Source organism: Anomalospiza imberbis, chromosome 6 (assembly GCF_031753505.1).
Source record: "Anomalospiza imberbis isolate Cuckoo-Finch-1a 21T00152 chromosome 6, ASM3175350v1, whole genome shotgun sequence".
In the NCBI taxonomy this organism is placed as follows: Eukaryota; Metazoa; Chordata; class Aves; order Passeriformes; family Viduidae; genus Anomalospiza; species Anomalospiza imberbis.
This window is the reverse complement of record NC_089686.1, coordinates 5,969,771-5,995,783: the sequence shown is the minus strand read 5'-3', so window position 1 is coordinate 5,995,783 and position 26,013 is coordinate 5,969,771. Positions and strand designations below refer to the sequence as shown.

General features: G+C 42.2%; 1 protein-coding gene and 2 long non-coding RNA genes across 3 annotated transcripts in view; 1 reads left to right on the top strand and 2 right to left on the bottom strand.

Annotated features, from left to right (window-relative positions):
* Window positions 1-12,865, bottom strand: part of PRKCH (protein kinase C eta) — a 130,666-nt gene extending 117,801 nt beyond the window's left edge. The window contains exon 1 of the mRNA XM_068192153.1: window positions 12,699-12,865. Coding sequence (XP_068048254.1) covers window positions 12,699-12,743 — 45 coding nt within the window. The 5' untranslated portion in view covers window positions 12,744-12,865. The remainder of the gene's footprint in view (window positions 1-12,698) is intronic.
* Window positions 2,243-3,765, bottom strand: LOC137475154 (uncharacterized). Its single transcript, XR_010999710.1, has 2 exons — window positions 3,646-3,765; window positions 2,243-2,719 (listed from the first exon to the last, which is right to left on the bottom strand). It is a non-coding gene; the product is annotated as an uncharacterized lncRNA (long non-coding RNA).
* On the top strand, window positions 2,280-4,727 carry LOC137475153 (uncharacterized). The gene is made up of 3 exons (XR_010999709.1): window positions 2,280-2,413; window positions 3,483-3,768; window positions 4,167-4,727. It is a non-coding gene; the product is annotated as an uncharacterized lncRNA (long non-coding RNA).
* Window positions 12,866-26,013: the final 13,148 nt, after the last annotated feature.

Sequence of the window (26,013 nt, the reverse complement as noted above, 5' to 3'; positions counted from 1 at the left end):
ATGTGGAATCATTTGTGGTTTAGTGAGAAGAAGAGAAAAAAAAAAAAAGATCAAATTCCTCTCTAATAATAATAATTATAGGATCAATCCAAAACTCACTGAAGTCAAAAGCAAAGCTGCCACTCATTTAAGCTATACAAGAATCAGGCCTGGTTTGCATGTTTGCTGTTGATCCTGATTTATTCCAGTACAAAACAGAAAAAGAGATTGTAGCCTAATATCAGCTTTTCCTAGTTGCCATGAATACTAATTTTCTAAACTGTAGCTCACCTGATCCTTTTCTTTTTTCTTTTTCTTTTTTTTTTAAACTAAATTGTTTTAAATTGTAGCTCACCTGATCCTTATTATTTTTTATTTTTTTGGAAAACACCAGGTCGTTTTATAAAGTGCTGGTATTATAAACTGCAGAATATAGTTTATAAGAGCTCTAACTCCTACAAGCCAAGCATTAATACAGCTAATGGCCTGTTTGTTGTATTAAACTGCTCTCATTTGTCTGGGTCCATTAACAAATGCAGTGGTCATTAACTGTTAACAGCAACTCAGTTATTAGATTTTATTACTTGTACAGGAAACACTGGAGAACAAACTGATTGTTCTGGTTTACTGGGGTTTATTTCTTTCCCAGCAGTCTTGCTCTATTATTTATAATTTAGTTTCTCACTTATTCCCGAACATGATGGCCATGCTCAGAAATGGGTTCAAGGCATCCATGTGGACACTCAGTTCACATGCCAGCCCCCTACCCCTGAGCCCAACAAACCTCTCCTCTAAACCACAGAGCTCTGAGGCACCAGGCATCTGCAGTGCCCTCTGCTTTCCTGATTTTTCTGTATTTTTTTGTTGGGTAGCAGCTTCCACCCTATGCATAATAATGAGATTTAAGTAAAAGATCCAGTAGCGTGTACATAGAAGGCTGAAAAATCTTCTGCTTCATTCATGGTTCTCTCTCTCTAATCTACTGAAATCCAACATTCAAGTTTAAAAATGTCTTTTACTTCCTCTTCATAGGGACTGATGTGTCAGCTAAGGGTGAATGCTTTCTGCTCCTCATTAACATTTACTCCAGATAATTGTACAGTCCTCTTCTGGCCTTGTGGCTTACAAATAAGCTTAGAGCCATAATCTTGCTAATGCCTGCACGTGAGGAATATTGCCCAGTATTACTGAGATATGAAAGCCCTTCCCTTCCACATTTTGATTGCTGAAGGCCCCTGATCCACTTTTCTCTCTGCTTTCTTCCCCTTTTTGCAGTTCAAAGCAATGGAAAAACAACACCAGTGTCAAAATGCCATGAAGGCCGGGCAGCAGCTTGTCATGGAAGTGGCTTTCATGGAGCAGTCTGAGCAGTGTTCTTCAACCTGCAGTGCCATGGTACCCAAATGAGGGAGGAGACACCCAGAAATGCCTTGTTAGTGCTCCTTGAGAGCACCATCTCCTGGACTCCCTCGGTGCTAGACCCAGCTGGTGTTGCAAGACAACTATCAGCGCTTCAGAGGTGGAGATATGTGAGATGACTGAGCCTTACCCTCTGTGTGGTTTGGTACATTTAATGGTATTGAAATAACTCAATTTCTGAGCTGTTGGTCTTTTCCTACCCCACTGCACTTATTAGTGGTCCTTTTAAAGTTGTTCTCTGCTACAAAGGCACACCTGGAATAGGTGATCCAACCTGTTCACTAAAGGCTTGGATCAATCAGATAGGGCCACAACCAGCACAGGGTATTGGTGGCACATGTGATGCTTAAATCTCTGAAGAGGAGAGGTCACACTCCTCAAATAAAGTGATTCACGATGCAGTATCTGAACGCATTGCACTGGAGGTGCCTCACCAACCCTGTTCCTGTTTGGCATGTGAAATGGGATCTTGTCATGGTTTGACTACACACAAAGTGGTCAGAAGACAAGCATGGACTTCAAATTTGGTCAAATTACATCAGCCCAGTGCTACCTGCAAGCCCATTCAGATGTTATGGCAACCGATGGATCCAGTATCAAGAGAAAAAAGATGGGAGATTTTGCTAAGAACAGGCTAAAGACACTGCTGGTTTGTACAACCAAGGATTAAAAAGTGCTTCTGTCATCCCTGGGGCAGAGGTTAAAGCCTCTGTGTATGCCCATGCCTGTGTCTCACGTGGTATGAGCATGGGGATGTTGTAGTGCTGGGGACTCCGAGATATGAGTCACCTTATCTGCTCCTGTCTATAAAAAAGGCACTTGGGATACAGCTTCCCTCCTATCAGCTTCTGATAACAACTTCCTTCCCACCCTCTTTCCCAAGCCAGCACGTGCTAACATGTTGTGCAACAGAACCGGTTGGACAAGAAATTCAGAAGTATTTAAGAAGCCCAAGGATGTGCACTTTATGCCTTTAAGCAGCACAGGCTTGCTGGGAATGGCCCCAGACTGTCAGGTGTGTGCATTCTCTTTACCTTTTGGAAATGGGGTAGAATAAAAGAGCATCTCTGCCTCTTTCAGCTTCTGGTCAGCTCAGAACTTAATAAATCCTGGGGTTTTCCAAGAGGAACTTAATAAATCCCAGGATTTTCCATGAGGAACAGCAGGACTGTTCAAAAACTGAAGAGACCCCAGAGTCTTTGCCCACCTGGAGTGCTGCATCCAGCTGTGGGATCCCCATCACAGCAAGGACATGGAACTGTTGGACATGGTCCAGAGGAGGCCATGGAGGTGCTCAGAGCTCCTCTGCTGTGAGGAAAGGCTGACAGTTAGCGGTGTTCAGCCTGGAGAAGAGAAAGCTCCAGGGAGACTTTTTAATACTTAAAGGGGGCTTGGAAGACAGATGGATACAAACTTTTAGAAGACCTTGTTGCAATAAGAGTAATGGTTTTAAACTAAAAGAGGGTTGGTTTAGATCAGATAGAGGAAAGACATTTTTTACAATAAGGGTGGTTAAACACTGACACAGAGAAGCTATGGATATCCCATCCCTGAAAACATTCAAGGTCAGGTTGGATGGGGCTCTGAGCAACCTGATCTAGTTAAAGATGTCCTTGTTCACTGCAATGTTTATCTAATATTAATGTTATTCCTTAAGAAGTAGGGTGTTGTTCATATATTGAATGATTTAACTTTGCATTTTTAAGTCCCCCAAAGATTGAACTATGAGCTGAGCTAAAACAATAGTAGACATTGTTTAACACTAAAGAGGAGGGAAAAAATGTAATAATGTTATGGGGCTATTATGACTACACATTGTAGACTCATTATATTAGCTAAGAATACTTAACTGAGTTGACTCCTTTAACACTGGCAAAGGATCAACAAGCTCTCAAAGTTCTTTTTTCAGTCAAGACTGAGCCTGATCTTTCAGTTTCCTGCCATGTCTCTCATGTTTTTTTTTCTCAGAACAAAATCTCATCTGCCAAGAACTGCATATTCATTCTTCATCTCAAGAGCTGAACTCTGTTCTACTGAAATGCAGGCATTGACCAATAATTTCTATTTATCTGTACATTTTCTAGCAACCACAAGATCTATCATCTTCAATACCTATAGTACAGATGGCAGTATAAAAGGCAGCAGGAAAGGGTTAGGAATAATGGTGTTGAAAGTATTCTAATGAGAGTACACTATGGAGAATATAATGATGATGAAGGATGCTTCAAGGGAGAAGGGAGCAATTACCTGGACTGGATGATCAGAAGAAAAAGAAACACATAGGAAGTATTGGGCATTATTAACCTTTGAATTCCCTCTAAGGAATATTGATTTTTATTCTTCAGTCCATTACAAAGAACTCTTCTCTTGGTTCAGAACCAAGCCCCAACACAACCCCCAGCACAGGATTACAGTGCTGTGGCAGGACTGCACTCTGGGATGGGCTGTGCAGGGGATGTATCTCTGTGGTTTTGCTTTAATCATCACTGAGAGGAAGAAAAAAAGCACTGTATGCACCTTTACTGAGATCTTAAAAATCTCAGTAAAGGCCAAAGCTCTGGGATATGAAGATGCCATCTCAAGGACCCTTTGAGTCAGACTGTTAGATTCCTAATTATTTAAAATAACATTTCTCTTGGTACACACCTATGAGTAAAAGTTATCTGCATGTCCCTGTCCCCACTCCATGGTGGTTCCCAGAGTGGAACTCTTCCCTTCTTTGGGATCAGGGTGTGTTCTCAGCCAGAAAATACCAGTGCAGGCCCGAGCACAGTCCTCTTTCCCACACTGCATTGAGAAATTCTCAGATGTCTGTAAAGAATCAGGGAGAAACAATGCTCAGGTCCTCCCTGACCATCCCATTTCTGTCCCAAACTGCACACAGGCAGCCAACTACACATAGGGATGCTCTTGCTGAGCTGCAGCTCACTCTGAATAAGCTGGGGAAATAAGAATAGCTCAGGATTGCTCTAAAACTTCAAGACCTTGCTCCAAAAATCTTAGAACTTAGAAAACATTCAGAAACCAGGAGGAAAAGCCACGCTGAACAGGAGAAAGCACTCCCACATAGACAACGCTGCATCAATAGAAACTCCTAAGAGCGGAGCTATGAAAACCAGTATTTCTTCCCTTGTCACAGACCTCTAGATGGAGCTGCCTCTTTTGTTTTCAAACCAAGCAAGAGCCACTGAAGTACTGCAATAAGGCAAGGCAGCAGGAACATAAAGCTTAGGTATTTGCAACGGGAGAATGGAATGGGAGCATTATTTTGCCTGCATGTTGTGCTGTCAGTAGATACTGTCAGCTTCTCCATAATTCTTTGAGAAACCAACTGATTGGCAACATGTGTTGCCAATGCCCTTGCTTACAAAAGTCACTCCTTCCAATTGTTTGGGGGTTAAGAGACAGATTCAACTGGAGGGTGCTGAGTTCTGAGTGTAAAGAATATCCCTATGAAGAGGGAAAGGCTGCAAAAATTCAGATAACAAAGAACTCCTTTTCCTCCCATAAAGTGGGAGGACATTCCTCCATTTCAGGAAGACCTGCCCCATTCCATGGACAGTGGAAACAATTTTCCCAGCAGGGCTGGCCAGACTGAAGAGAATGGACAGCCTGAATGTCATGCTCAGCCTGCATGATCCCATAAGCCTTGAGGGGACCACCACGGCCACACCTTGAATCCTGGGGTCAGGTTTGGGATCCTCACAACAAGAAAGACTTTGAGGGGCTGGTGCAGAGAAGAGAATGAAGCTGGAGAAGGATCTGGAGCACAAGTCTGATGAGGAGCAGCTGAGGGAGCTGGAGGGGCTCAGCCTGGAGAAAAGGAGGCTCGGGAGGGACCTTGTGGCTCTGCACAACTCCTGACAGGAGGTTGGAGCCAGGTGGGGGTCAGAGGAACTTCTTCACTAGAGGAAGTTTAGACTGGATATTAGGAACAATTTCTTCACTGAAAGGGTGGTCAAACTGCCCTAAACAGGCTGCTTGGGGAAGTGGTGGAATCATACCAACAGTCCCTGGAAGTGTTCAAAAAAACTTTTAGATGTGGCACTTGGGGACATGGATTGGTGGTGGGCCTGACAGTGCTGGGACAATGGTTGGATTTGATGACCTAAAAGGCCTTTTCCAACCTAAATGATTCTCTGCCAGCACTATGCTGGGTGAAAACGCCAAGTGTTGTGTCCCTCTTTGCACTGCACTATTCCCACCAGGCCTGGGAACCACAAACCCCAGATTTTAGGAGGATTGAAGAAGCACACATCTCCCTTTAAATGTGACCCCTAAAACCACCTGCACCCTGTCACCCTTGCACAGAGTGAGCAGCACAAATGGGCAGGATCCAGAGTCAGCATTTCATATTCCCTAATTTCTCATCAGCCTTAAAAAAGCCTTTGGGATGACAGAGCATCCCTGTGTTTCACTGCTGCCAGTGCCTGTTCCTCTAGAGGGTACCCTCAGCCCACGGGGAGCTCTGCTGAGCACTGCTCCTAATGAAACCTGAAGGCCAGGCCCAGGAAAGTAAAAATAAAACTTTACAGAAAAGCATGCTGTAATTTTATGATGTGCTTTAATTTGATTCTGGTTGGTTAGACCAGCCCCCTGGGCAGGCTGAGACTGCACTGAGCAGCACAGGGCTGTGCTTTCAACTACCAGCTCCAGCCTCTTCTAAGGACATAAACGTTAAAGCCTCCTGTGCAATCAAAGACAAAAATTACTCTGGGGTGTAAATGAAAAAAAAAAAAAAAAAAACAGGAGACCCACAGGAGCTCACATTTAAAATACATATTTAATCTTATTGAATATGTAAGTGCAAAAATGCTCAGATCTCTCATGTTATTTGCTTTTTAGTGGTGCCTTAGTGGAGTGAAATAAGCAGATATGCCCTGTACTAAGAAATGGGTGAACCCCTAGGAAGAAACACACAGCTTGTCCCACAGAGCTTGCCATCAGAACAGACATTGCATAAGGGAAGAAGGAAAACAGACCAAAGAGCGGAAAAGTGGTGGCCTGAGACTACCCTGCAGGTGGGACAGAGCCAGGAATAGGACACAGGTCACCCAGTTCCCCTGCCAGGGTCCCTGTGCTGGCTCACACTGGCTTCAGATGCTCTGTGCTCACCGTGTGCCCTGGTTTCCCCATGGTTTGGGTTTTTCCTCCTAGAATGCAGATATGGATGCACAGCTCCTCTGAAAGCCAGGCCCCTCTAGACCTGCTGCAGCTAAATTAAAGCAGGTCACAGGAAGTGTTTACTCAGCATGAGTAAACATTAACCTAAACTGTGACCTAGCAAAAGGAACCAAATATTTGGAAATGCTACCTCTCTTCATTTTTTCAAAGGAAAATCCACCCAGCTCTGCCTGTTCCAGTACCTCCCATATCCCTGGAGACTGGTGGCTAAGTCTACACCTGCCATATTCTAAGGGAAGCTCAGAGGGATTTAGTGAGCAGTTTGGCTCCCATGCTAACAGGCAGTTTTCCACCCAGATTAGGGATATCACCCTGGTATTCATGCAACTCTATCCAGAAGTGACAATATAGCAGCAAACTCACTCCTCCCATTCTACATCATATTGGTGCAAGACCTGGTTTCTCCTTGCTTTTAAACTGGGATCTTTCAGCAGGCTCAATGCAATGAAAATGCTATTTATGTAAATACCCAGAGTCACTGCCAGTGTCACTCCTGTCATGGGATCGAGTCTGGAAGGAAACGTTAGGATGTGTAACAGACTGAGGTCCCTCAGTACAAACACTATGGAAAAAGCATGAGCTAGTAGGGCAGAAGAGACCTGTTGAACAAAATGGATTGAGAAATTCCAGTGAACGGTGCTGGTTCCCACCCAGCTCCCAGAAGAAAAGCTGGCTCAGCCCAGCATGGGGTTTTGGTCAGCAGAGGAAGGTCAGCAGGCACTCTCATGGGAGGTGGCACACCAAGGGGCAAATCCAAAGTTTGCAAAAGAACATGAATTTCAGTCTTCACTATCTCTAGGGGTTGTCCTAAACACAGGGCTGTTGGCTATTTTGGTACCAGCTCTCTTATGTGGTAGTTTTGTAGTAAGACAAGAAAAGAAAAAATCCCGAGTTAATAACAAAAAGTTTTCTCTTCAGAGGGCTAAAATTTTTTTTATTTCCCCTTACAAATTTATTTTACATGCCTAAAACCCTCCCTGATGTCTAAAGAGCAAGTTGAAAGGGATCTTTGTGAGCTGAGCATTACTGGACTTGATGTGAGAGCCAGGAAAATCGGTGTGCAGGTACTTACATTTGTCCTTACTGCAGATATTATTAAAATCCCTTTGACATTCCTGGGGAATTTCTCTGTCTGAAAAAGAGATAGAGAAGGGTCTGTCTATGACATTAAATGTGACTGTTACAAGATTTGTCCAGATAAAGTTAGTGGTTAATTTTTCATTCAAACAGTTTTTGTCTTTTTTCTTTTATTACCATTATTGGGGGGGGGGGGGGGGGGGGAAGGGGGGGAGGGAGGGAAGGAGAGAGTAAGGGGAAGGGGAAATAAACCATAACAGATTTCTCACATAAAATTATATGATGTGGTTTTGACTGATATGAACATTTCTGATCTATGTGTCTGTACAGCTCTGCCTGTAAAACATTTCAGGAGCCTTGTGCACAAGATGTGCTCTGACAGAGGTAAATTACCCACGAACAAGCAGAGCAATGAATACACCCTCACGTGCTCCCCAAGCCCCCTGTGGGATGGCAGATATCAAAACCAGAACCTGAAATTCCCTTCTGGAGGCGTTACATCGTGCTTGGAGCTTTCTCCTGACTGATTTACAAACAAGTAGTGGATGAAGGGTTGTCATTTCCCTGCTGACTGGGACAGTGGCTGCACCCTCGTGGCAATCAATGTCCTTTTAATGGAAAACACCATCTGTTTCCATTGGATTGCTTGGTTGTATTTTGGCATTCTGTTTATGACAGAGAATTATTTGTTATCGAATCCTTAGTGGTCAATAGCTTCAACTTCATTCTAATTACCAAGGCAGCCAAGTCATATTTTTTTCTCCATTTACAGAATTTGTAGGACTATAACCAGAAAGCAAGCCACGAGTGACTTGGCCAGTAAACAGTGCAGTTTGCTGACTAGTGTTTGTTTTATAACCTTTGGCATATCTTGATATGTACATAATAACAGTTCTTAACCCATAAATAATATTTTACAGAGGTCACACTATAGTTATTTAAGTTCGGGGGTTTATTTCCCAGAACACTAAGTAGCTGTGAATGAATTATGTTTAGTCTGATCTGCCACAGAAGGGTCATAAACCTACAAGTTGTAGCAAACCATGGAATATTACTCCTGTATGTCAGGCAAACTGTAAATGTAAAAGAATAATGCTTGATAAGGGGAAAGTCTTTTTATTTTGTTAAAGTAATATACGTTCCTAGGGAAAGACTGTAAAATTTCATGTTAAGTGACAAGTTGGGCAATCTCTCCACACACAGCTTGTGAATTCTGCTTGCTCTCTGGGACTCTCTTTGCATATCTGAGAGGCTACAAAACCTACTCTGAGCAGGGAATCTTTTTCTTTCTTGGCTCCCTTAGGCTTAGAGTGTCACAGAATCCACAGGAGGTGATGAGAGAAACTTTAGTGCCTTTTCACAGGGCTAATAAAAAAAGGGGTGACTAAATGCTGCCAAAAGTCTGTTCCACTGTAACAGCCACGGACAAAGAGAAAGCTGCTACATCACTTCTTAAGTATGATGAACATCTCAGGGACTGGGAGGGAAGAAGGCTCAGCTGCTGATGATCAGGTGGGGACCTGGATAACTTTGGAGGCTGCTTGAGGCCATCTGACAAGAGAGGGTGTAGCAGAAAACAGTGGCAGGGAATTGCAAATGAAGAGACCAAAGGGACTGTAGGTTCTGGGAAAGACACCATGTGCAGGAAACAGGAGATGCTTTTATCCTGAAGAATGTTGGTTTCAGCACCAGCTGAGATAAAGAAAGCATGCAAGAGAGGAGCAGAAAAGGCTCCCAGGTCCTGAAGACAAGACATACTGAGAATGAGAAAGAGCCAGACCAGCAAGAACTCTGCCTTGATCCCAAAGAGCTCCCAAAATGAGGAAAGCAGGGAAGTGCATCTGAGTCCGTGTGCTTTTGGTGTTGATTACTGTAATGACTTCAAAGCAGTAATTGAATTTAGACCCTGCTGCAAACCCCACATTTCTGTGTGCTCCTCCAAAACAGTGACCTGCATGGTCAGAGCCCTCGAAAAGGGAAGTTTTAGGTAAACAGGAAGAAAAGCACCAGTCCTGAGGCTGTTCAGCTGCTGTGCTGTAAATGCAGTGTCAGGGAAGAGGCAAGAGCCTGTGCTGAGAATGAGAGCAGGGCAGAGACCCCACTCAGCTCACTGAATGAAAGGATGTGGGAGAAGCTGCTCAGTGCACATGGACACACTCCTGGCCCCAGCAGCAGCTGGCACACCCGAGTCCAGGTCACACTTTCCTTCCAAGCCTTCCTGGGCACAGCGCTGTGCCATCCCATCTTTTTGTCACCAGATGAACTGGAGGAATTTGAGGGCTCTTAAAATTCCAAAAAGTTCCACAGGTAACCTTTAAGAGATGCTGTAGGGAGGCAGTGACACTTCCCAAACCAGAAATAAATATGAACCAAGAGGATCAACAATGAAGGTCAGATCATTCTGGTTCCCCAGAATTTTCCAACTCCACCAACTACTTTGCTCCTGCTGTCTGCAGGGGGCCTCACTGTGGAATTCTAGCTGGAGACTTCTACGAGGAGGAGAAGAATAAAAATGAAGCAAAAAAGTCACCAGCTGCATTTCTCAATTTGCACTCCTAGCGCTGGACGCCTGAATCCAGGGACAGCTGTTGTGAGAGGGCTGCAGCATGGTGAGACAGGACCTAGTTCACCACCCAGCAGAGCCCTCTATTATTTACAAGTTGTGCTAATGTTCTGGCACTCCTTCTGTACAAAATCAGTCCTGCCTAAATGAATAGTTGCATAGTGGTGGAGGAGATTTTTAAAGAAAAAATATGGCAGTGAATTGTTGAGTCCTCACTGAAAGCCAGCAGGAGATGCATGCCTAACTTGCCCATTTGCCTCGAAAAACTCCAATAAATATTATTTTGAAACTCATTAACTAGAAAGAAAATAAAATTTGGGTAATTTTTCTTGACTTTTAAGTACTTTAACAACAAATTATTTCTTCTGTGTATAAAATTTGAGAGGACTCATAAAAATAAGCCTTTTAAACAAAATACAATCCTTCTTCAGTGTCCTGACCATAGTGCAAGTATTCCATTTCCTAGATGCTATTTTATGATGCTGAATTCAAATGGAATTTTAATTTTTGGGGTCTAAAGTCAAGGGGTTCTGTAAACACCATAACCTGTGAAACCTGTGGCTGTGTCTCATACTTGGGTCAGAACTCCAGCACAGGCTTCTTCTCCTCTTGGGGTGTTCCATGTGACACAGGTATTCAGTGTTTCACAGGTATTTCCCATTTCTGTCAGTACAGCAGGAGCTGTGCTGCTGCCTCTCTCTCTCTCTCTCAGGGGGGGCTTTTATTTACATCTGTCACAGAATCATCACAGAATGGCTTGGGTTAGAAGGGACATTAAAGATCATCTCATTCCCCTGCCATGGCACTTTCCACTTTCCCAGGTTGCTCCAAGCTCCATCCAGCCTGGCCTTGAATATTTCCTGGGATGGGGCAGCCACAGCTTCTCTGGGCAACCCTGTGCCAGGGCCTCACCTCCCTCACAGAGAAGAATTTCTTTCAATCTAAACTTCTCCTCTTTTAGTTTAAAACCATCCCCCTTTGTCCTACCTCTATCTGTTCGTGCATAAAGTCACTCTTTTTTATAAGCTCCCTTGAAGTACTGAAAGGAGATTTCATTTTACACAGACATCACTTTCTATAAAACCTGTAGGAATTCCCCGTGAATCCTTACTTAAATCTTCTGTTTGTCTGATTTGGTTGAAATTCCCTAAAAATTTCACACAACTTTTATTGGATGAATGGAAGCTAAAAATACAGGCTTGGGAACATGTGATGTGTCAGGTAATTTTGTTTGTTTCCTTATACAAAACAATAAGGATAATTTCAGCTCTATTTTATCACTCACTTTATTCATTGTGCAATTTCGATTCAAAAAAGAATAGGAAAATAAAATAAATTGACTGACCATGACAACTCCTATGCCCAGACAAGTTTGAGGAACAGAGATCTTGGGCTCCCTGGTGACCCAAACAAGTGATGTGTCACCAAGTCCTTATCTGTGCTCTGTGAGCATTCAATTCTTTTCAGAGATACCAGCATGAGGTCATGTCATATTTTTAATTACCTGTATTTTAATTGAAGCATTTGAGATCACAGCAAATAACACCATTGTTACAAAAAGCACAATCATTATGTAAGGAATGAAAAGGGGATGACTTCTCCCAAGAGGTCCATGCCCATGCCTGGTTCTGTTCAGCAGCTGGGCCCACAGGAACATTTCTGACCATCACTTCCTTGCTGCCTACACTTACCTGTTACAAACACAGCAACTCTGTCTTCACAGGAAATTCTACTTTATGCAGCATTTTGCCATGCCTGTACTTTTTTGGTGAACCAAAAACCTAAACCAGTGCCTCTGGAATTTCTAAGGGAAATTTAATCAAGTAAATTAAGTCAATTAGTTGGTTGCCTAAATAGAGCTGGATGTGTCCTTTTGAAAAGTCCTAAGCCTGCAATCTTACGTGCACCATAAATTTAAAAAAATGAAAATTAGACTCTTTCTGTCACTATAATGAAATACAGTATATGATAATTCATTTAAGACTCTGTGTTTATTCTTCCTAGACATGAATCATTTCCTAGCACCACAAAGCATCACTCAAGCACCATTCTTTGCTCCCTATAATTTACAGTGTAGTCAGCCCTGACTAATCATCCTAATTATGTCTGGCACTAAGGACTGCAATTCCCTCCTGCCTTCCCAAACACACACATGCAAGATTAGCAATACTTTGAACATATGATGTTTTCTTCACAGCTTGCAAAAGTGACATTTCTAAATTAATATGAAACCATTATTCATTAATTACAATAGCGCCTAAAAATCCCAAATGCCATTTTTCAACCAGAACACACAGAGAGAGATGTAAAAGCCCTGTAGATGAAAGGCCCAGAGACACAATCAAGTTACAGAAGTTTAAATCACCACAGGTCAGCAAAACTATTTACTGAGCACATGCATATTCTTAACCTGTTGCAGTAAGGCATAAAATGCATTAATTCAGCCCTCTCTTTTTGAGATGTGAGCGTATTTTACCTTGCTTTCGTGGCATGGTCTCAGTGAGGAAGAGCTGCTGAGCATCTTGAGCTCTGCCACAGTTCATCCAGTATTTGGACAACACTCTCAGGTGATTTTTAGGGCTGTCCTGTGCAGGGCCAGGAGCTGGACTCAAAGACCCTTGTGAATCCCTTCCAGCTCTGGCTATTCTGTGATTATCTGTGGTGTTAGGGCAGTGTAAATGATTAGGACACCTGAGCCCATGGCACCCACATCACCCAGGTGCCATCATCCCTGCAGGCCTTGGGTGGGGCTCTGCAAAGCACGAGGCCAAACACATGTCCCTCCTGTTACCCTCTGCAAGAAGGGCAGATTAATAGATAATTAACATGTATTGGCTTGTCTTGTGGTGCTTATAAAATGTGGTTTGCATTATGTTTTTGTAACAGTTGGCCAGCAAGCCTTGACCTGTGAGGGTTAGGATGAATACCTGCACAGCTGGAGCCTTCAGTGGCCAATGGCAGCCCTGATCTCATCATTTCCCCCTTTTATAAATGTAAATATTGGAGGTCTTGTTTAAACCTTCAGAACCTAAACATGTCATCACTATTAATAACATATGTTATAAGACACCACATGCTGGCAAAATAACCTGCGGTTAATGACACCAAAAATATTGAAAAGCTTAGCATAAAATTGAAACTTGTTAATGGTACACTGTGCAGTTTGGCATGCAGCTAGGGGCAGGAATTCCACACAATGGGACTGTGTGAGTGCTAACAGCAGGCTCCCACAAGATAAAATAAACTTGTTTTATGGACATGAGGAATTGATTTTTAATGAGATTCTGCTTGGCCGTAACATCATCCTGAGAGGTTTTGCTGGTTTTCTCCTTGCCTCTGGTGCAAAATTATAGTTTGAGAATAAAGACTCACTTAAATTGGACCTATGGATTTGCACCTTCATCATATTACGTGAAAAGTAGGTGTTATCCCAGGTCTGGTTGTTAAAATACCTACAAAGAAGATCCCCTCTTCTCTGCATTCCCTATCTATGCTCTGGGATCAGGGAGGTCAGCAGAACACACACTCCTCGAGTTCTTTCAGAGATAAACTGTCTTGCAAACTGATTTCCTGAGGACAGAAGATTAGTAATGAAAAGAGAGAAATCTCTCTAGAGAACCTGAGTAGAGGAATTTGAATTTATCTTTTCGTGTCCAGGTCTCAGCTGCCTGTTAAGAAAACATTAAGATATAGAGAGGCTGTCAAACTTGAGGTTTGGTATCAAAACACTGCCACATTCAGTCACAGCAATGAAGGACTGTCCCTTTGCTGTCTATTCACATTTGATTATCTTTCTTATCCGTTCCATCAATTAATACCAATACTAAAGCTCCTCTTTGAACCCCAGAAAGAAAACCAGAGTCACACAGCTGGGAAGTACCTTGTAACTGGGCAGCCCTTAGGGAAAAACAGAATACAAAAGCAAGAACGACTATCAAACCTCTTCAGCTTTAAACTCAAAACATTTTCTTTGCAACGAATTCACATTTTTGCTTCCCAAATCGATGTCACTTGGCCCTGAACAAGCTGAACTTCACTGTGCTGTTGCTTTTCTTTCCTCTCTGCTGTTGTGGTTTGCACTGTTTGTGTGCAATCATTGGCTTTTAATTGCCTTCTATTGCCTGTTTCATTTGTCAATAAATAGAAAGTGCAGACCTATCACCAAAGGCCTTACATCTGTTTCTCATACATCTTAGCCACCCATGGTGCCTGAAGCTAAAGCTGTCCCCTACTGCTAACCAGGCTACCAGTTTATTAGGGTTTTTTCCCCTGCCCTTTTAAAAAGATGAAAGCCCCTAAAAGCTTTTTTCCGTACAAGTGATGGTTGAAGTTAATGAAGTAAGCATCTGTTAGGTGAGAGAAGGTCACCCTGGGGTTGGGCACCTCCCCGTGGTGGGACTGGCATTCACCCAGCGATTAGTATGTGATGACAACACCTTAAAGATAATTAGTTGACAATGAGTTGAGAGCCTGTTAACCCCTTTAACACCTTATAGTTTATGATTATAATGAAACACTTCAGGACAAAACAAAATAGATGTGGTTTTCCTTGAGTGATTTACCATTTTTTTCGGTGTTTTCGCGTATCATTTTTGTGATCTTCTGCCAAAGGAAGAAACAGCTGCCAGGAGCCCAGAGCACAGTTCTTCATCAGTCTGGGCTGAAACGTAGCCCCAGTTTTCTGTGCACTTTCCTCCACTGGCTGTGAGCTTAAGACTCTTTGGTCTGGGGTGGGAGCAGTTGCTGAGGCAGAGCCATGAGAACTGAGATGTGGATTAGTGGAATTTCTCAGTGGCTGAAAAGTCAAGATGAATGGGTTTTTCCAGGTGGTTTTTCACACTAATGTGAACATATCCCTGCAATGCTAATGGAAGCCACTGGATTTGACTCACCTGAGTGTTCCAGGTGGGCTTTCCCCAGAAACAAGGATTACTTGGCAGAACAAGAGAGAAGCTTTTGTAAATGAAGCTGTAAGAAAGGCAGGATGAGGACACATGTGAGTGAAGCAGCCAAGAAACAGCACTGATCGTGGGTGTTGGGAGACAACGAGGAGGAGCAGGAGGAAGCAAATGGAGAACAACTGGCAGACTGTTGTGATTTATGTGCACTGGCATTTCCCATCTTCATTCAGTCACTCAACGTGTTTAATCATGACATGGGAGCTCAGATGAATTACGACTGGCAGTAGCTCAAGAAATTTGGCAATAGCAAAGTAAAACAAATTTGTGCACAGCAATCAAGAAAAGCCTGTCTCGAGATTAAAAATAAAATTCCATTTCATGTAAAGAGATACATATCTTGCTTCCCTCTTCCTTTGCACTTTCTAGTTCAATGTGATGAAGGCAGTCCTGGTGGGAAAATTTTATGACAACATGTCTGCATCATTTTTTTTGACACAGACCCAGAGAACAAGGGCTGGTCTTGCTTTCATGAGGTTTAGCACAGGACTTCCATTGATTTCAGCAGGAGCAAGCTTTGTGTTTGGTAAGTGCCCAAATATGTGGCTATCTAAGCTATTCTGTAAACTTTCTGCCATGTGTCCATCATTAACAGCTGCCAGGGTCCTGGGATGCACAATAGATCCTCACAATTCTCATTTCTCCTGTGCCTCCCATTTCAGTCCTTTAAAGCTCTTTAAAAACATCAGTAAATTAAGTTCCACTGTGGCAAATGCTCCCTGGAGAGACTTTTATTCCCAGGTGACAGGCAAAGGCAAGGCTTGCAAAGGATCCCCACAGCAGTTACAGCCCAGACCTCCTGGCTCCCAGCCTTGTGCTTTACTGCTAATTAAATACATCTAGATTAATGCAGAAAATGTAGAGTTTCGTTATGCTTTTTAGATTTAAAGGCAATATATGGATTCAGCACTGTATCAAATGTCCATAAACTCAAAAATAAAGTATTTCCAGCAACTTCTAAGTCCCTCATTAACTAGCTTGTACTACTGGGTAGAACCAGGCTTAAGGAAAACTTGCCATCATTTATCTTAAGAGAATTCTAGGAGTAGAACTGTCCTTCTCCAAAATTCAAGATTATTAGTCAAAACTGATTGATCTGTCTGATGTTATGACCATCAGCTCTTCTAGCAGTCAAAAAAATTTATGGTAACTCCATCTTAAACACAGTTAGTAAAGGTAATTTGCTGTTATCGGGAGATGGGTCATAAAATCAGAATTCCTGGAACACATAACTGATTGCTTGATTATTAAATGTGATTAAGGGTTAAGTAATCAATATACTTCATGATACAGAAGAAAAATATTCTTAAAATGCCATGTAGAATCAGTTTCTCTTTCCTCATGTGAATTACTCTTTTATTGGTCTGTAGATTAGCTGGTCTCTCTTCCTGCAACCCTAAATGCATGTTTAGGCACAATGTTAATTACAGAATTATTTGTCTGACTATGAATTTAAAAAATACAGCTCATAATTAATGATGGACATAAAATGACAGCTTTATGTGCTGAAACACCTGTATAGCAAAGTATGAAGAGGCTCCACTGGTTTCAGCAGAGCTACAGAAATTTAGGCCAGCTGAGAATCTGTCCCTATCTTTACAACATATTTTTGCCCAGTTATTTCCTTTATTAAACTCCCTTAGAATATTGCTCTGAGGAACACATCTAAAATATCTGTTTGTAATGGGATTCTGCATCAAGCTGCACAGTCCTGTTGAATTCAGTTCTTACCTGCTTTTCTTGTTATTTCATTGAAAATGAGGGAAACTCACGCTGATTTCAGCACACCTGAGTGCAGGACACACCCAGCTTGGACAGGTACATTGGAAACTGGAGCTGTGCAAAAGTCTTTCGAGTAGATAGATGTGGAAAAAGCAGAATTATCAAATCAAGGAAGGCTGCTCTGTTTTTGTACAATTCAGGATTTCTTGCAAAGATGTTTACAGCACTGGTGCTGCTACCCTGCTCTGCTGTGGGCTGCTGCCTCCTCAGGGCAGGGGTCAGTCCAGCTCACCTTCCAGCTGGGCTTGCATTATCCCAGCAAAATGGGAACAGCTGGTTTGGTTTTGTTGATCATAAAGTATTTCTTTAAGAATTTTCAAGCCGTATGGTAAGGTCTCTAGGCGTTTTCTGCTTTCAATGAGAACAATTTGTCAATATACAAGGATTTGTGTATTAGGTATTTCACCCCACCCCGTAGTCTCACAAATAGGTGAAACCAAAGCATAGAGGCTCTTTAGGATTGGTTTTGATGGAGCAATGGTGTGTCTTACAAGGAGGAAGGAACAGTGTGAGCTGGACATTTTGGCAGACATTGTCATCACTGCTCAGTTGCACAATGTTGAAACAGAGGTGTGGCCACAGCCAAAACACAAAGCCTTGCAGTGGTTAATCTCCTGGGCAGCCCCTGTGACAGCATTCTTACCAACCAGCAAAGCTCTCCAGACTGGAGAGAAGCAGGAGCAGGATGGACATGCCCATCCTGTTGTCCAGTCATGAAACCCACTCATCTGCCTGCTCAGCAAAAAGGGACACCGAGAACATGTCTTTGACTGAAGACATTGCCAGCATTGAGCCATTTGAAAAAAAAAGCCAAAGATCTCTGATGAGCAGCACTGCAGATGGAGAAACTTTCCATTGGTATAGAACTAAATAAATACTCCTCTCTCAGTGTCAGCAAAATGCCTCCGCCAGCACAGCCAAGAAAAAGAAGGAAACCAGCGTGGGAGCCAGCACACAGCCTTGTTTGGGGCTGCTTGAGACAGGGATGGAGCCTGATACGTTGCCATTTTCCATACACTGGCCATCATGGAAAAATAAAAGTGACAGAAATAAACTTTGTAGGACTTCAAAAAGATGAACAAAAATTTCCAGACCCCCTCATGATTCTACAGTGTTAAAAGATTTGCTAGATCAACCAGCAAACTTGCTGCCCAGCCGTTTTCCTGAAGTTGACAGAGTTCCTACCTATAGGTTATGACCAGACCTAAATCCACTAAAATTAGGGAAATGCTGAGACCACGTAAGTGCCTTTTCAGTAACAGAGACTAGGAAAATGGCAGGATAATTGTCATAATTTGCTTTGTCACCTATATGTTTAGAGAAGTTTATAAAAGTTGCGAGCATGCAAGTTGAATTTTGGTTTCAGAAAATGCTCAAGATTTAAGCAAGAAGGGCAATCAAAGGTCTCTTGTTCTTATATTTGGCAGCAGCCTATGTTTGTCACACCTCGTGCCACAGAGTTATCTGTAGCCTGTTTTTCAGGATGACAATGTCACTGTAGCTCCACCACATCTCGTTAGGGCTGCTGCTGGTCTGCCCATGGGCACCAGCTTCGGGGATTTCCCTGTTCATACAGCAGCTGGCATCTGCTCTGAAGTCTCTCCCAACACCCACAGGCACACCAGGAGTAAGTAACACCAATCCTGTCATTGCCTCTGAACCAAATTGCCTAATTTATTCTAAATTATAGGGTGAGTGACTTAACATCCATAATAAAAAGGCATCAAACCTTAACGCTTCTCTTTCATATGAAGGTTTCCGTAAAGAGTCTGTTTCTGCCCAGGTCAGACTTTTTCCAGATTGGATTTAAGGGCAGGAAGGGACTTGGGCATGTTGTTTCATGGGGGACCTTGGCCATGAGGCAGTCCTGTCCAAGGGCCACCTGCATGGAAATACTGGGAAGTACAAAATTAATCTCTTACCAGCTCCTTTGGGAAGGGACAGATACTGACTTCATTACCTGGAGAAGACAATGGGATTTATCATGAAATTAGAAGCAGTGTAAAATATGTGAAAGAGGTGAGGAAACTTAAAAAAAAAACAAATATGCAATTTTATCTCAGAAGATGGTGTAGATTGGTACCATTATTAATTAAAAAAATTAGAAAACTTTATTCATCAATTGTCTGTGTTTCACCTGTTATGGACCTCTGAAAGTATGACCCCTAAACCTTGAGAACACAAAAGCTTGGAGCTTTGCAGAGGATGTTTGTACTGTCTGGAGTGTCTTTGGAGCTTCATGGAGGCTCCAGAGAAGGGTAAAATAAATTTTTGCAAAAGAGAATGGAGAAAGGCACCTGAGGAAGGCCACCAGGTACAAGAGGACTGAGGGATGTCATTCCCAATCCATTCCAAAGGAGGATTAGGATAAACAGGCCTTGTATGGCGAGACCCACACACAGGAGCCAGTTGTGTGTCCAGCTGGAGAAACTCTGCCAGGGCCATGTGACACACAGTGTTCAGGTTTTGTTAACCTCTGTGTGGTCCAATTTTCTATTACTGTCAGCAAGTTATTTCTAGGAGTGCCACGTTATTTTGTCCATAAACATTGTCCCCATCACACATTTCCAATTTTAACCCTATTTGTCTCCAGTTGATTTACATTTGGCCAGAAGCAAATTACCTATTGGAAGCATTTATTGAAAATTAATTAGGTGGCTAAAATACCTCCAGCAGATTCTGTTAACAGTGTCTGTTCCTTGTGGCTCTCCAGAACTCAGCATTTTCCAGTTAAAACACCTAGCAATTAAAAAAAAAATCATAAAATAAATGATATAATTAGTTCCAGAATGGGACTTGGTCTCTTTGAAATCAGATGCTTTCTTTTAAGGCTGCCGTGCCATACAATAGCAAGGGATTTATAGTGCCAGGGGATTTTTGATAGAGGAGGGAGTAAGCACTTACAATAACTAAGTCACTGTATGAAGCAAAGGAAAGGTGTCCTTGGAGCTTAAAATCAGCCAGGCACGCAGGAGAACTGTGCAAACACCAAAGTGGGGACAGGAGAGAAGACAAGATGTATGAAGTGAGATTAGAAGGAAAATTACAGGATTAAATCAGAGGCAATCACAGCACCCAAGAACATGGAAAAACACCCTGCATCTCTCTAAAGAAAAGCCAGGATGTTAACATGATTTACTGCAAATAGTTCCACAACATTAAAATGAGTTTTTATTTTCTGTGTGTGCTGCTTCAAAGAACAACTCTGTAGGCTCATAAAAATGCAGAGAACAAATAGGGGCCTCTAAGACCAATTTATATGCCATGCCCACTGTGCACTGAGACACATATAATCTGTAAAATGTCAGCTTCAAAGTTCCAGAGAGATTGGTGTTAACCCTGACCCCCGACCTTGCCGACTCTAGCTGGGCCCTCATGCTCTCTTAACCAGCTGTTTTAGATAAATGTGCTCCATTTTTAAAGAGATTGTCTCAGAGTTTTACGTGAATAGTAGTAATATTATTAACTCTCGCTGAAAAAACCACCTTAACCGAGACTCTTTACAGATGGGCCAATCAAAGTCTTACCCCATGCAGAGAGTGGTGGGTTAATAAATATGTCATTGGACTGAAAATATTTAAACAACACTGGGAGAAAAGAGCAAGGCATACGACAAAAGGAAAGCATATTAGTACTGTTTCCTGTCAAAATACACAGAGGAAGCACTTTACTTTGACCATTTTCCTCATAAAGAGACACGGTAGGCCAAAACAAACAAAGCTGAGGAATCTGGTTTATCCCACTGTTGGATATCGAGGGTTATCAACTCAAATGAAGTAAGGTTGAGTGACCAAAGCCAGGTTCTCCTTGACAGGACTGTTAATTGAACATATCAGCAAAGGTAGCACACAAGCTGTGGCCCTGTCGATCAATAGTTCCATTTCATAAGGCCTCGTTTATGTTTTCCTTATTTCACTTTATGTACCACTCCAAAGGGAGGTGGGGGATTGGTCCCTCGTGGTCTGTCGGAAGTCCAAAAGTATGGGGTAGCCTGCTGGGTTGGCAAACCCTGGACAAAGCCTAAATCATCCTCTTGGAAGGAAGATGTCAAAGTTCAAGGGCACGCAGTGTATTTCAGACAACAAAGAAGCAGCTGGTGTCCACTCATAATAAATAAAAATAAGTTGGGGTCAGAATTACAAGTCAACTGACTCCCCATTCACTGAACATGAGCCAAAGATAACTGGAGTCACAGGGAAAGCTCAAAATGATTCTGTGAGCTTTTGACTCAGACCCACTGGGAATCCAGACCTACTTTGCATGTCCATGGGGTGAGAATATATCCACAGATTTCCATGGGACTTGTTCTTCAGAATTGCATTCAGAACCACCCACCCTGTGCTTTTTGAGAGTGGTATGTTCAAAAACTTTCTGAATAGATAAAGGAATAAAATGTAACTCCTTAGAAAACACAACGAGCAGAAAAATACCGCATGTGGGTTAAAAAATTGGGAGATTCACAAATGGTCCTATTCTTTAAAAAATAAAGTGTTTCAATTCAGTTAAATTCAATTAAAACACTGCAGCCAAATTGTTTTTATGCTATTTACTTTCAGAGACCACATACAAACCAATTTTATCACTTTGCTTCTAAACTCTCATTATAGTCTTTCTGGGCTAGCAGTAAACCATAGCGCTGGAAAATCAAATACACAACTGTCAGAACATGGAAAGTTAGATCCGAAAGCTCAACTTTGGCTCTTCCCTCCAGCACCTCTTGACTTGTAATAGAAAATCCCCTTATCATTACCAGCTGTTTGGTTGTCACTGTAATACAAACAGGAATCTCACTCCCATTCACAGTACCCTGCCTGCAAAATTGAATCAGTTTTAAGCATCAAAGTAAGACCAACAAGAAAGGGAAGTTTGAAGAATAATCCACAATCTTCCAAGATTAAGCATATTTACATACTTGCTTTCTCAGCTGGTTTGACCTTAAAGTTTGAAATTTTCCAAATTTTCCAAATTTTCTAAATTTTCCAAAATTTCCAAATTCTTTGACAATGTCAATAAATTAGGTTTGAAAGTTATTCTTCATATTATTGGATTCATGTTTTCTAAACAAAGCATAACCTCTCACTAAGACATGCACTGCTGGGAGAAGTTGACAGAGACACAATAAACTGAAAGGCAGAGGAAAAAACAGAAGCTTCAGTGGATTTAATACATACAAACAAAAATACAAATAAATACAAGCAGTAAACGCAACAAATAAAAATTTATAATTCTTTAATGTGTATTATTGAATTTATGTAATACATAATTTAATATTTAATGCAATACCAAAAAATCTAAAATGCTTTCCAACAGAAGAAATATTATAAAATATCCTCATAGGGCATAGAGAAATCCTTTCTGTAGGATCTGATCTGTGGCTGCTTTGCTTTTGTCAGCCTTCTTTAATACATAAGCAGGTTCCCTAGAAAATCTGTTTGGTTTTGAAATGTAATCTGCTTAAAAGGCATGGGAGAGAAAATGAGTTTAAATTACAGGCAAAACAAGTTTGTGAGGGTAAACATTTTGTTTTCTAAATGCCCAAAATAGGTTAATAGTTTTCAGTTCTGTGGACTTTGGGAAGTTTGCCTTTCCTCACGTGACAAATTCCTTTCCTGTTCCCTTCATGTCCACAGAAATTCTCTTGACTAAGAGGGAAGAAAAAAGCACATGAACAACCTAAATAAGAAACAAGTTTCTTAGTGCTTGTTTATGGTAAAAATCCAATTATGGATCCTCAGGGTGTCTGAAGGGTATGACAAAGCCCTCAGGAAGTAGTAGATTGTCTTGATTTCAATTACAGCTCTTTGGAGGAGTAAGAAGCTCTTCATTCTTTTAAGCTGATCTATTTCTTTAAACTGGGTGTCATTTCCACTAGAGCCATGTACCCATCCTTGCCTCTCGTTAGGATGCTGTGACCTGTGTGTGGGAATTGTGGAGCAGCAGTGACCTCCTCTTTGTAACCCTTCCCTGATTTGTAAATCCAACCTTACATTTCTTTCTGCACCACACCTCTACTTTCCACATCCAACACTGGGCTTTGTCCTCCCCCTTGGCACAACTTCCTTGCTGGTAGCACTGCCATGTGCTGGTTCTCTTTTAAACTTCTCTGGGGGGAAAGAGCATCTCTTGCTCATCCTTAATCTGATCACTTCTACTCCTGTGTTAACAGAGACATCTCAGCCCTGTGGCCAAGGTACTGGTGTTGTATTTGTTGAACTTGAGCTCACGCCCTGCCTTTGCCAAGAACCTCCTGTGGCCTTGAGTGAGCCACAAAAGGCTTAATCTTAAAGCACCTTTTGGTGCTGAGCCCATAAACACAGACTTCCAGCACCATGGGTGCAGTGCCAGTGGAGCTGCAGCTCTAGACTTCCACCTGTTGGAGCCCTGGATGCTGAGAATTTCAGACTTTCTGTACTGACAGACACTGAGCCCCAGGAGAACACTGCATTTTACCTGAGGCCGTGGAGAAGGCTTCCGAAGTGGAATGATAGCACTGGGATTATGGGTGTGGAGTTTGGATAGAAGTGTGTAATATCACGTGGTGGAAAACTTAGAGTTTAAGGTTTTAGAATACAATAATGTATATAAAGCAAGATGGAAGTCTTAGGGTGGAGACTGTTCCTTCTTCTTTACCTTCTTCTCCAGGGGTTTGGGTGATTTTGTGTAATTGGATAAAAAAGTCCTCATTGCGGGCACGGGTGATTGGTTATTGGGTTAAAAGTAAAAATAATTTAGGTGTCATTTCTTAATTGGACAGTTTAGCTTTCAAAGGCCTTGTAGAGAGAGAGAGGGCTCCATTTTGTAGTTAGTAAGTGAAATGCTGTAGTTAGTGAAATGCTGTAGAACTCGGGGTTTGTGAGACTGTAACAGAGATAAGAATTAATAAACATACAAGAACAAAAAATTCCGTCTTGAGCATTTAATCCTGAGCTTGGCAGAAGAAAAGAAGATAAAACATGACATCCACCCTCACAGCCTCTTCTTCCAGGACACCACCCCACCACTGAGCACATGTACAACTGCTCGGCCACAAGGAAGCATTTACCAGAGGCCACACAGCACAAAACACTGAGAAGGGAGATGTGTGGAAAGGTGTTGCTTTTGTGTTGCTATCCTGTATAGAGGAGAAGGGAACTTTCCCAACACATGTGCTAAGCTTTCAACGTTTTTCCCTGCTCAACTCAAGCCTCTCACCTTCCCAGAGATTTTCCTAATTCCTGCACTACAGGATATTCAGAGGTAGGAAATTTTCAGCCTCTCCTCTTTGTACAAAATAATACAATGATTATTAAAGCGACTGCTAACCACCAGGCTAGAATAATTCACCCTCCGACCCCTCACCATTGAAGAGTTCAGAAAAATTATTCCTTGGAACATTGCAGAGCTGCAGTTTTCAACAGTTTTCAATTTATAAGCTGCCTATTTTTTTTTCCTCCAAAAGAGGTATGTATTTTTGTGTAGGGAATTTAAACCTACTGACAATAGGCTTGCTCCTGTTAGCTGTTTTTCATGGACCTCTTGGAGTATTCTACAGACTCCCAGAGGCACACAGACCACAGGCTGAAAAATAGTGTTGCAAATGGGGGAAAAAAGCACAGTTTTAATAACACTGGGTAGTTCTCCTGAGGCCTGAAATCTGCTGCCTTCCTGATGCCTGTTCTGCAGGCCTTGCCTCTAAGGAGATGGAATATGAGACACCACCTAGATGTTCACCTGCTAAGGGAGGAAAATCCTTTCCCTCCACATTGAGACACAAATATGGGCACAGGAGGTCACTAAAACCAAGTGCTTGCTGTTGTGGTGACGTGGGTTTGAAAAAGACAGATGTGTGGGAAACAATATCCTCTGTTCCATGAGACCCCACTGTACTACAAGAAAGTCATTTGGGAACACTGATACAAGTGGAGACTGTTCCGTTTTGAATTGCAAAAGACATGGTTTGCTCCCCTTTGCCCTCCCTGCAGACAGAAAGGAAGGGAAAGAGACTTGTCCCTGCCTGGTGTTGATTGAAAGCACATTTCAGCTGATCTGGAGGCATTTCTGAGCTACAGCTTACGGTAATAATGTCACAGCTACAACACCTGATTTTTACAGTCGCCCTAAGATGCTCATGGCATGTAGAGCTCAGCCTGAGCCTGGTGAAAGAAATACAATCCTGAAATCAACAAAGTTCAGACTTTCAGACATCTTAATTCTCTAAGGACTTAGAAAGGACTTTGCCCTTAGAGGTCTGCTTTGTAACCACTTAAAGCTCCCTTTAATCACTGGAGAGAATGAAGATGAGCTACATCACTTCCAGGTCTAGCTCATCTGAATTACTTCAGATGTCTTGAATGAGATAAATCACAATCTCCATATGCCTTTCCCTCCATGGACTGTAAAGAAATACAGAATATTAGCACAGTGCAGATGACTGCACTGTAGGCACTTCCACCTGGACACATTTCACTAGTGCTGGTTTAAACTTTCTGGTGAAATAGCAAAAATTCTGTGTCTTCAGCAAAGCAAACTTCGATTTCTGTGATCAACTTTGCAGATGTAATTTCATTTTCCCCCACACACTCCTCCTGCAGTAGGACCTGCAGGCCAAATACCTCAACCAAGGTCCAGCAGGTCAGAATGTGGAGCTGGACTGTTTCCTGTGATGAACTGTGGCAGTTTTGGCAACCAGGAGAGAAAAATACAGCTACTACTTAATCTGGAGCTGGAAGAAACTCCTTTATTCTGGGCTTGCATAAGAAGGGGATTAGGAGGAAAATGCTGAAGAACTCGAAGCCAGATGGCTGGGGAGCAGAGACTGATCTTATTCAAAATGAAAGCCTCCTGGAAGCAAGCAGGGAAGTGAAGCAGCTCAAGAGTCCAGTAACTGGGGTATAATCAAACAAAATCCTGCTCCAAATCAATTACTTAAGTACTTTGCCTCAGTCAAAAAATATAGGCATTTTTATCAACTCCAGTGTGTTTCTGCAGCACAGAGACTACAGAATAGTAACCAAGACTGGAGTTAAATTTTAAGTAAAAGGACAAAGCAGGACTATGAGGAATATTGTACGT